At 37.1% G+C, this 12,838-nt stretch overlaps 1 protein-coding gene across 1 annotated transcript in view; it reads right to left on the bottom strand.

Moving 5' to 3' along the window:
* Nucleotides 1-12,838, bottom strand: part of Smp_139190 (adenomatous polyposis coli protein, putative) — a gene marked incomplete at its 5' end in the record, with an annotated part of 66,704 nt that overhangs the window by 13,845 nt on the left and 40,021 nt on the right. The window contains 5 exons of the mRNA XM_018791827.1: nucleotides 1,603-1,847; nucleotides 4,006-4,387; nucleotides 4,958-5,100; nucleotides 6,101-9,156; nucleotides 9,911-10,045. Coding sequence (XP_018645050.1) covers nucleotides 1,603-1,847; nucleotides 4,006-4,387; nucleotides 4,958-5,100; nucleotides 6,101-9,156; nucleotides 9,911-10,045 — 3,961 coding nt within the window. The remainder of the gene's footprint in view (nucleotides 1-1,602; nucleotides 1,848-4,005; nucleotides 4,388-4,957; nucleotides 5,101-6,100; nucleotides 9,157-9,910; nucleotides 10,046-12,838) is intronic.

Here is a 12,838-nt window from a genome sequence, read left to right as displayed (position 1 = left end):
ATTCAATTGAAATCAGGGTTTTCCAACTCCCCTAGGTTGATGCTCCGTATCCACCAACCTGGTTAGAGCGCTGGACACTCGCTTTTTGTTCTCTCAATTTCGTAAACACCCCCACCACGAGAAAGCAGTGAGTAGGACTTTCCTGGAAGAGGCTGTATATGCGTTGCCGTGTGAGAGCATTTCGAGAGCGAGGGCTGTCCCTCCCCACTCTCGGCTGTACCAGGGCATTCGGGGGCTCTTCGTCATACCTTAAACAGCACTTGAGATCATTCACAGAATTATTACGTAAATTTAGATTACAACCTATCCTACCTAATTGGTTTGCCTTTACTTTTGTTAAATTAAATGTAATTGCTTTATCTGTTAAACAATTCATTCATCTTTTAATGACTATTAAAAACGAAAACATTGTATGCTTTACACTTGAGTTTTTCTATTCTATTCCTAATATGATAGTGAATAATGGTATAATAAATCAAAGTTAAGCGGTCATACAAAATACTTGTGAAAGTTAGTCCTATTTTGAAGTATTGACCTACATAGTTACTAAAATAAAATAAAAAAACAGATTTCAAGATTCATCAAAATACGTAAGGTTGATTATAAAATGGCTTAACTTTCAGAAAGAAAACCCAATTACTTAAACCGAATTAGAGTACAGAAAGAAGAAGGAAAAAACACTAAGGTGTATTCATTTCAATTGTGTTGGTTAAATTATTTTCCTAAACGAAGTGTTTATCAGGACAAACTTAAAGAAGAAGAATGAAGCTATATAGAACTGACCTAGCAACTACTTATTTAGTTCACAGAATATTTATGGTTTAAGGATATTTGTTGTAATAATAATGATGTTGTCTAGATAGACAATAAAACCATTCTCAGAAGGGATTTTGTGGAGATTTCAGTATTTTTTTCGGAAGGTCCTGGGTTCGAACCTCACGAGGCGGAATCATGGATGCGCACTGCTGAGGAGTCCAATAATAGGACGAAACGACCGTCCAGTGCTTACAGGTTTTCCATGGTGGTCCAGCTTCAATTGACGCATGATTTCAACTATGAAAAAAATCATTCTCATTAGATTATGATCTTTCTAAATAAATAGAACCACTAAAACTAAATGCTAACAGGATAGAGCTCTGACTATGCTGACTAGCCCACGTTTAATCAATCAGGGCTAGTGAATGAATCGAAAAGATGCCAGTAAATTCTTCTGTTAATTCCATATAAATTCAAATACTTTCAATACTGTATCTTTGTTGGTTGGATCATTGAAAGTTATAAGCCTACCTCTCTGAGCAAAGATGGATAGTGGCTAGGAGTGGAATCCAGGACACGCATTTCGTCCTATTTGGGACTCGTCAACTGGATGTACCTGCATCTCACAGTGGTTCACCCTGGAACTGGGACCCGGTACCTTTCGCTTCAAACGCCAACGGAAGATTCAAACAAGTAATACTAAGTGAAGTTAAATTTCACCCCATAACACAAGCAAGTGGCTATCAGAACTCAGTGACTAAGTGGATAACGCGATGGCGTTTGAAGTGAAGTCAGAAAACAAAAACAAATAAACCTGTCGATTTGATTCTACTGAATGCTACTTACTTTAGCGCCTTGTTGAAGTAGTTCACTGATATCTTTAGCATCAAGTACATCAATGATATCAATATCTTGTTTGTTTATTGAATAATTATTGTTGTTCATTCCAACAAATGATTTGGATACGATCGACGACGGTGCTCGTAAACCAGACTTTGTTTTATTTAACGGTAATGAACTTTTGTTGAAATTCGATGTAATACGACGAGGTTCATAATATGGTGATAATTTCGAATAATTATGATTTGTAGCTGAAGTTACATTTAGAAAGACACCAATAGAAGTTTACATATATATATAATGCAATAAAGTGAGAAGCACAAGCCATATGAATAAAAAAAACCCTATCAATCAATATCTCGGGTTGGAATTCTAAGCTGTGATATTTAATGACATCTATGTAACGAACATCTAAGTTCTGTGGAATTTTTCACCGAAAGTTTTATGGAAGACTTATCCCAAATGATGACGACGCAACTTATTTACTAAGTACACAATTGTGCCACAATATCTGTACGAGGCTCAGTAATACTACACTCCTCAGATGAGTAAATCAAAAAAGCTGTAGTGAGATTCAAAATTATAGATTGCTGTTTGAAAGTCGAGTACTTTGACCATTAATCCTTCATTGTACATCTAAATTAAGTTGCTACCGTTTTATTGTTAATATAACGAAGCGATCTTAGTTAGACAACCATTGAAGTCTGGACAGCTGTTTTGTTCTAGCGTGGGACTATTCAGGAGTGAGTATCCACGACTTCACCAGCAGGGGTTGGACTCAGAACCCTTGGTCTTGCATGTAAACGACTAAGCTATAAACCACTAAGCCGAGATCTACTGGTTACGATGCTTAACTCCAATTAATTTGTAATATCGTGTAACTATCTTGACGGGTAACTGCCTTGTACTCGACATGGTTGAACTCCACTAGTTGAGATTTCTTATTAGAATTCGATACTTAAACAAAACAACTGATTAGCGCTTCTTGGATTCCAATAGTTCTCTAATTCAACTCGGTCTATGATGTAAAACTACAATGAACAAAGTTAGTTTACAGTAAAAACTTGTTAATTTTGATGGCAAAAAATATAACTGCTGTTGATTTTTTTAAAAATCATTCTACATAGGAGTACATCGACTAGTTTGAAGATTCGGTACACTTTATTATTATTATTATTATTTTAAACCCATAAATATTGGTACAAGGAAGCACCAGATACATATGCGCCGTACAAATCTCATTCGATTTGTGTGAGGGCTGTGATACTGACCAGGTGCCCAAACTGAAGCAGGTGGTTTTCTTAAGAGGACACACCTGGAGCCTTTGACCTAAAGGTCTGATCCACAAGGCAGTGAACTATCGTGACGAGATGCAGTCTCATGGTAGCCGGTGATCAACGATTGATTAATACTCCATTTGTTGCCTCAGGATACTGGAACCAATGTGCACCATTGGTTTGGAATTAGGGTTTTCCAACTCCTCTTGGTGGACTCGCCGTGTCCACCAACCCAGTTAAAGCGCCGGACATTCGCTTTTCGTCCTCTCAATTTCGTAAACAACAGTAATGCCACGAGAAGGCAGTGAGTAGGACTTCCCTGGCAGAGACTATATACGCGTGGCCATGTGAGAGCATTTCGAGAGGGAGAGTGGACTCTCCCCACTCTCGGCCGTACCAGGGCATTGGCGTACACAACAAACACTACTTGTTGTAGGCTAATCATCCTTAGCTGACAAGTGAATTGATACGAATTAGTGAATTATGTTAAATCAATCAGAAAAGATATCTATCTATAACTAACCTAGATAGTAAAAATAACATAACAAGTCATAATGAGAAAAAACGTCAAAACTGGTTATATATATACACCCTAACTTCCTTCAGAAAATTCACACAGGAAATGTGATCCTACAACTTAAGTATAAATAACGAAGTATAAGTTATTATTATTAATGAAAATATTGTGATGAAACAAATTTAATTGTGAAGGGTTTCAGCTAATATAGATATATAATTACTTCATTTGGACTATTGGCCACATTGCAACTTGATCGATAAAATTCAAGCAGCACTAAAACAGATCAAACATATTTATACATAAATCAGTAGTGTCAGGTTGTAGACAGCTATTTAATTCAGAAAATGGATGAGGGTTACGCAATATTGTGGGTTGATTGAAGTTAGGCATTAACAACTTTGGATGCCGGATCAGCGGTCTACTAGCTAAGAAGCCGTGAGACAAACGGAAGGTCCTGGGTTCGATTTCCGAGTGCAGGGTCATGTATAAGCACTACTGTTAATGAGTACAGTAATAGGACGAAACGACCATCCGGTGCTTCCAGGTTTTAAGTGGTGATCTAGGTAAGATCACTTTATTAAAACTGAAAAAAATATATATAACGGTACTTACCATTTGTGATATCTGCTCCGAATGATGCACAACTAACTTTGCTTGTCATTTGAATTTGCTTTATCTGATTATTAGTAATAATACTACTACCATTATTACTGTTGCTACTGCAATTCACAGTGACAGGAGTAGTGTTTGTAGTAGAAGTGATAGACGCTCCAGTAGACGCATGATTGTGCTTAGGTGTAATTGTATTATTCATTATCACTGGATTCATATTCAGATACGAAATTTCTTCTTGTTGTTGTGCATCGTCGGAGCCATGATCTAAAAAATGTACTGTACCAGCACCTCTATTAAAAGATTGTGCAGTTTTATTATTATTATTATCACTCAACTTTGTAACAGTTGTATTATTCAAATTATGACCAGGTATTTTAAACTTTTTCAGAGACAGATTGCTACTATTACCACTACTACTACTGATTCTACTTCTACTACTACTACTACTACTACCATCTTGTGAATATTGACCTCTGGGATTTGATGATATACATGATAAAGTTGTCGGTACTTTGTAAACAGATAGTTCTCTATACGGATGTATTTTAGACAACGATAATGATGATGAAGATGATAATGATGTATGACAATGATTAATCGCTTCTTCATGGTTATTTGATTTACAATAATCCACATTATTATTATTAGGAATATTATTGTTTGCAAAAGGATTCGTAGATTCATGCTCCGTAGTGTCCAACTTTAAAGCCGGTGATACTGATGGTTGTTGCTGTTGTGATGATGACGATGAAGACGACGACGACAATGATGATGATGATATTGAAGATGTTGACTGTTGACACGTTTGTTTTTTCTGTTGACAATGTTGTTGTTTACGAAGCATTGATATTGATTTTGGACGTGGCATCGCTGATGATATACATTCTTGTAATAACGAATGTTCCATACCAACTGATTCAATACTGAGTAATGAAGAAAAAGAACTAACATCATCTTTGTCACCAACGGTGTATTGAAACGGAGATGATGATGACGATGGTATTGATGAATTCGGTAAAAGTATACTATCATTATTCTGTTGTCCATTTTCATTCTGATTTAAACACGATTTGGACGATTGTTCTGATATATCTGAAAGATACAAAATTAAGCTTTAAAATGATCAAAACAATATGAAGTGTACTATAAAATGTGGGATTTTTCATCAATAAAACGATTCCAGATTGCTCGAGGCAATCGGATTGAAATTCGGACCTTGGTTTTTACTCTGATTACCACTTATCCGCAAGACGTATCCATATGAAATCCCAACAACATAACGCAGCAGACAAAATGAAAGGATATTAATGGATTTCTCAATCAGTGATTGACGAATGAATATGTGAACAAGATGAGTTTGAGTGGTATCATATGTGTGGGAGGTTGTCACTTTTCGGTTATCTACAGATTAGAAGGATATTTGCTCTTAAGATGGTTAGAAAGTAAATTTAGTGGTGACCTTGATGATCAGCACGCGTGACAGTAGGCCGGTTACACGTGATTTTTAGAGAATAATTTTTGATACATAAGGTTCGTATTTTTGAGATTTTACAGGCGGTACAGACAATTGGTAGTAAAAGGTAAGGTGTGCTACTTTTAGGGTGGAAATTTTTTTCTTTTCCCTTACATTGTGGGAAGACGGCAAGACTACATATGTTGGTTATTTGTGAGAAATACCCTACTGCTGTCACATTTCATCATAGTTGGCAGTAGTAGGTAGTAATTGTCACTTTGAGTCCTTTATAATGACGTGAACTTGATCAAGTGTCTGAAAATTTTCATCTATTTCACAAGTGAATGAATTAAAATATGTTTTGCTTCAAGCTGTCTTAATCAAACGGAAAAGTTCGATTTATATTTTCGTTTCAAGTTGTACCTTCAATACCGAATCTTTTCTATTACCACTAATGCCGTTACTACTTCACAGATATGTGTGATCAAACCCCTACCCACTCCCTATGCCTTTTACATTCAATGATTATATTACAGAGCCTTAGAGTAATACAGCACAAACAAATACAGTATGAGGGATTTTCCAAAACCTACGGTCGATGAATTCTTTTAAAGTTTATTATGTTCAAATAATACTTACTTTGAGAACGAGAAACAATCGGTGAATTTAATGAATGACATTTACTTTGTAACATTGGTGCAACTGTTGCACGTGGTCTTGTTAAACCAGAAACTTGAGTAAATGGATCTGCAATACTAGTTAATGCAGATGTTGTACGAAGTGGTGGGATCGGAGGTGTTGTATTCGATTGTTGATATGGAACAGTTGACAATGATGATGGTGATGCAAGAGTTAAAGGCATATTAGAAGTCATTGCATCTGTTGTTGTTGGTAACAATGCTGAATGAATACTTATTTCATCATGACGAAGAGAAGATGAACTTGACAATAAGTTCTTATTACCGACAACACATGGAGTACCTTCAACTGCATACATTTGCAAGCAATCATCATCATTTGATGATGATTGATCAATTGGTGAACAAAAATTAGATAATCTAATTTGACCAGATTTTGGCATAGCAGATTGTATTACTTCAGATAATAAATCTGATGAATTATCACCATTCAAGGAGCTTGATGTTGATGAACTACCATCACCATGACTGACAGTAACATTTTGTGTATGACATTGTTTGATTAAATTGTTTGAAGTATGCTTTATTGTATGATTAGATATTTTTATATTGAATGGTGATTCCGAATGGAAATTCATATCACTATCAACCATTAGTTCGTTACCTTCGCCACATTCTCCTTCTTCTTCGTCTTCTAATGGTTTATGTTCTGTTGTGAGTAAATCATTTAGTGAACTAGTTTTCGTTGAAGTCCCAAATGGTGTATCTTCTACAGCGAATGTTTTTAAAGAATCTTCTGGTTCATTGTAAAGAAGACCTGTTGATGGGGAGTTATTAAAATTTATATTCGATGATTTGTGACCAGTTACATTGTAAGGAATATTTGATGGCATTGCAGATGCTATACATTGTTGTAATATTTGTGAATGATTATTATTGTCATTATTGTCATCGTCTTCATCATCATCATCATCATCATCAACACCTTCGTTCACTTCACAATCATTGTTCAAATTACTGCTCATATCAGACTGCTTGTAAGAATGTGAATGATGAAAATACAAAGCATTCAAATTTTCTGTATCATCTTTTGGAGGTGGGGGTGTACCTTCTTCGGCGAAAGGCAATCGAACATCTTCTTCATCAGGACAACTATCTGTCTCATATAATTCACCAACACAATTTTGACTATGATTTATATTTCTGAAATGACAATTTCTTTTACTACTACTACTGTTACTACTACTACTACTAATACCGTTATCCTCATGATTACGATTAATTGACATTAATTCACTACTTATTCTCTCTCTGCTATTACTACTTTTTTGTTGACTGGAATATTCACTTTCCGGTGATGATTGATATCCGTTAAATGGAACTTCTAAGTCTAACGAAGACATGCATGATGATGTACCACGTGAGAATATTAATGGTGTTTGTTTAGAAGAAAATAATTCACTTTCTCTATCAATCAGTTCGGATTCTTTATGAACTATTGGAAAAGATGCTGGTGGAGGTGGCATAGGGAAATGACAAGTTACACATTGATCACCCTCTACTTCTAAATTCATTGATGTTAATGGAGTGACAAGATTCGAGATATCTTCCGGTGGTGAGGGCAGATAGGTATTATCCTCTTGTTCATTCACAATGTCGGAATGAGGTAGAAAATTCATTTTTTGGGGGCGACTGAATCCGATTGTATTTAATTGAACTTCACTATTATTTATACTATCCTCATGACTTAAATTACTATCACAGTTCGATGGTGTACCCTCAACAGCATAAACATGAGGAATTGGATCATTTCGGTAGATCAATATTGGGGCATTACTATGTATATTATCGTTATCGTTACTATTATTATGACTTATATGTACATCATTAACAGTATTGAAGTTATTATTTGCTTTATTCGTTAAAAACTGTTCATCAGATCTATTCAAATCCAAAGATGATGCATTTGCTGAATTCGAGGGAAACGGTGTACCTTCTTCAGCATAAACACGTGTTTGTTCATCATCCACGCCTGTATCAACGGCCGTATTAACATTATGATTAACTTGATGATGTCCATGACAATTTATTTCATCGTACCAATCTGATAAATCATGTCGACGATTAGTCGATTCAGACAACATAAGTTGAGAATCACATAAGCTTTCTGAATTTCGATTACTTGATGTTTTCACAGTGATATCTCGATAGTTAGAATGGTCACTGATAGGTATTCCACCTCGATAATATAAGCATAGATTGTTATTTGGCTCATATTTAACTTTTTCATTATATTCATTAATGCAGTCATTTTGTTCATTAGTTTGACCTTCAACTTCATTTTCCACTTCTACTTCATCATCTTCAGTTTCATCCACATCATCACTATCAATATCATCGTCTAGTTCATCGTCACTTTCAGCTTCAAATACTACAGATAACAGACCAAAACGAAGTCTAGATGTTCTTGATGACACACGACGTTTACATGTTGGTTGTTGTTGTTCTGCACTTGTCTGTGCTGAATTATTGACATTATAGTATGTATCACCACCACTGTTACGACCATCAGTATTAGTGCATGGGTTTTTTTCATTACTTACCGAATGCTGGTCATGAGAATTTATGGTCATACTGGTTGTTATCGGTGATGATGACTCACTAAGTTGATTTTCTTGTGAATTAACTTGATTTGAATTACACACTGATGGAATCAAATGATTCTGATTAACAGGTTTATCTGTCTGTATTAGATTACGATAGACAGCCAGTGAACTAGTACGTATCAAATCATGTTTCGATTGAGTTAACTGTTCTATTAAATCTAATGCACCCAAGTGTAAAAGAAGCAAACGATCATTATAACTACTGATGTTATTATTAGTAGTAGTGTTACTATTGTTGTCACTACTAATTGGAATAGTGTTTACATTATTGATGGAAGGACATGTTAAATTCCATAATGTTCCGCATACATTTACTACAACTGTTAAACTTGGTGGATTACGTAATAGTTCCAATAGGATTGGATAAGCATTATTTTGATGAAGTATAGACCTAAAGACAAACAGAATGGATAACAACACATTCATCATAGTAAATAAACACACACAGAGAGAATGTATAGATTTATTCATTACGAGCAATCAACTAACTTATACAACTATTAAACTGATATTTACACTTCTACTTAATCATCAAAAAGATTGTACATTGGATTGACTGTGGAGATAAATTGTTAAACCAGACGTGTTGTAATTACTGGGCGAAGAAACTAAGGACACCCGGTTGATTAAAGCAAAATGAATTTAAAAGACTGTTTGAATTTATGAATTGGTGTTCAAAAATTAAGTAATCGAGTCAGTGCTGAACAATTCCACCGAAATCTTACAACTATACATTAAAAATAACTGTTATTGACAGCTGTACATAAAAATATCCGTGTGGTGTATGCTACTTATGAAGACAGACATAAGTAGTATGAAGCCGCAATAGGAAGTTGAATGTCGGGCAGCAGAAGATTGAATCGAAGAGAATAGAAAGGAAATTGGAGAGCAATCTAAATAACAACGGAATGAGAGGAATAATGGAGTATGTAAGGAACAACAGGACGTCTGCAACTGTCAAAACATAGTTTAGCGAATATATCAGGTCATCACCTTTAGAGAATGCTAGTGATGTGCATTGAATAAGAGAACTTTGGTCATATTGATTTGATGCTTACTACTTTTAGAAACCTAAGCATGACTACATATAGCCAAAATGAAACTGGACATTCAATCATTTCTCCTACACAAATAACAAAACTCACCGATAATCATCATGAGAAGCGATAATTGTGGATATATTACGTAAAATACCACCACTATTTTCAATAATTACCAAATTTTGCATAGGGTTTTGAAGATGTAACATTCTTAGAAGAAACGCGAATACACCATCCACACTTGAAATGAAAAATTATAAAAGAAAAAAGATTAAATTTCATATTGAGAATGATATTCCAAACTGATACTATTACATTTAAGTAATGTGAATTTAGCGATGGAATCCAAGATATGTGTTTCATTCCATTTGAGACTTGTCAACTGAAATGGTGCTTGCATCCTAGTGATATTCACACTAACACTAGAACCTAGGACTTTACACTATAAACGCCATCGTGTTCACCACTAAGTTTATAATATTACATGTCATTTACAAGATATTGTTAAAGAAAGAATATCTGGTGACCTCGTTCGCAATTTCGAATTGCGTCCATCTTTCAACTGTTAAGAAAATTTATTTAAAGAATGTTGTTTTTCTTTTAAATGTTTATTCCTAAATTCTAATTACTTGGAAGTCAGAACTAAAGTAGAGGCAATGCAGTTCGAACATGCGATATAACAGTCCCTATCCTTTTTCTCTTTCCAAATTTATTTCACTGGATTATACTCCTTCAATAACATCTTCAAACCCTAATCGTTCACATTACTGCTTATACTCTTACTACTTCAACCACTATGGGATTTGAATCGACAACTTCATCTCTGTGCTAATGTGGTATGGCAACTCGAACTGATGTACGTACGTACGAAGTTCTACGTTGTGACTGACTGACTGACCATATCGCATTCGATAAGACAGCAGATTGGGAAGTATTCATTACATCCTAAAGTGAAAAGTTTATTTATTATTTATTTAATCGCATATATATTGGTACAAAGGGCACCGGATACATATGCGCCACACAAAATAATGAGAATGGGAGAAGGAAGAAGATGCGTGTATATAAAAGAAGGAAGAAAAAGAAAAGGAGAAGAGTAATGATGGGGGGAACTGAATGTACAACCAGAAGAGCTCTCTCAGTTAAGAAAGTTATAACCACACTTTATGAAGAAAGTGGAAAAAGGTTACAGCAGGCTCGCCACTGACTTCTATTCTGAGCCATATCTGATAACGTCTCTAGCCACTGTGTTGTACCATCTCTCGGACCCCAGCCAGGGAGTCGTGAACGACCAACAGAAGCTAGCCCTTTGCAGCTCTCTTTCATGCCACGACACCATGTCATACACTGACCTCCTCTCCGCTTTTTCCAACCAGTCCCAGAGTCGGCAAATAATGCACGACGTGGAAGTCTCTGGGACGACATTCGTAAAACATGTCCAAGCCACCGAAGTCGGTGTTTCAAGATGGTGACACTAATCGAATTATCGTCTCTGCGTCCGAACACACGATGCCGAACCTCTGCATTACTAACATGGTATTGCCACTGTATGTCAGCAATCCTTCGGAGACAACGATGATCGAACACAGAGAGACGTCTAACATCCTCCACTCGGAGAGGCCAGGTTTCACAAGCATAGAGCAAAACTGCTCTCACCGACGCGTTGTAGATCCGACCTTTTACAGCCAGATTAACATCACGAAGGCGCCAAAGATGGCCCAGATTGGCATAAGCCGCTCTGGCTTTCATTATACGTGAATCAATCTCATCACTCACGGCACCACCAGCACTTATATAGCTACCTAGATACACGAACTTCTCAACTACTTCAATCTGCTCACCATCCAGGGTGAGTACAGGATGAGAATCCTGCCAGTCTTGTAGGAGTACCTTGCACTTGGAGGGTGCAAAGCACATGCCGTACCTGCAGACACTGATTGCCAACTGATTAAGTGCGGATTGCATGCCTTGGGCATTATTGCACAGTAAGACAATATCATCCGCATACTCGAGGTCGAGAAGTCGTTCTCCAGGCAACATATCCACACCGCCATTACTTACATCCATCAAAGCTGTTTCCAGGATGTCGTCGATGGCAAAGTTGAAGAGGAAAGGTGAGATTGGGCAACCCTGCCTAACCCCACTGCTCGAATGGAACAAGGGAGAAAGGTGGTTGTATGCCCTCACTCTGCCTGAGGTGTTCGTATACAGGGCCTTTAAGATGTTAATGAACTTCTCAGGCACACCCTTCTTCAATAGACAATCCCAGAGAACAGTCCTGTCCAACGAATCGAAGGCAGCCCTGATATCAAGAAACACTACGATTGTTGGCCTGCGATAAGTATGACAGTGTTCTAACATTTGACGGAGGGTGAAGATGTGATCAATGCATCCTCGATCAGAACGAAAACCAGCCTGCTCCTCGCGAGTCAATCGTTCTCGGGTTTTAAACAACCTACGAAGAATGATAGAAGCCAATAGTTTGGACGCAATCGGAAGTAGACTTGTCCCCCGATAGTTATTACAGGAACAACGTGAACCCTTTTTAAAGATAGGGACGACTATCGACTCATTCCATGATGTTGGAATACTCTCTTCCTCCCAAACCTTTGCAAACAACGCAGTCAGTTCCTTAGCCAGAAAGTCACCACCATCTTTAAAAAGAGCCGGAGGTAAGTCATCTGGGCCCGGTGATTTGTAACGTTTCAAGAGTTGGAGTTCCTTGCGGACTTCCGCCTCGTTTGGTGGATCAGTCGTCACTGGCCATGGGGGGCAGGACAAACTGGTCGATGTTGCCGGAGCAGCAGGCCAGTTGAACTGCCCTTCGAAAAATTCAGCCCATCGCCCAAGACGTCGAGAGATGTTAGTGATTGGCATCCTGTTATCCTCGTAGATTGTTTCACTCACACCAGACTTCTTGCTGCCAGTGGCTCGGATGAGTTGGAAGAGCTTCCGGCAGTTACCAGATGCAGCTGCTGTTTCCATCCGACCACCAGGCTTCTCGGTCCTTACGCAAGCTTTGCCCAATTTCAT

Source organism: Schistosoma mansoni, assembly GCF_000237925.1.
Source record: "Schistosoma mansoni, WGS project CABG00000000 data, chromosome 1 unplaced supercontig 0071, strain Puerto Rico, whole genome shotgun sequence".
Lineage (NCBI taxonomy): Eukaryota > Metazoa > Platyhelminthes > Trematoda > Strigeidida > Schistosomatidae > Schistosoma > Schistosoma mansoni.
Note: the sequence above shows the minus strand (reverse complement) of the source record. Positions and strands in the feature narration are given on the sequence as shown.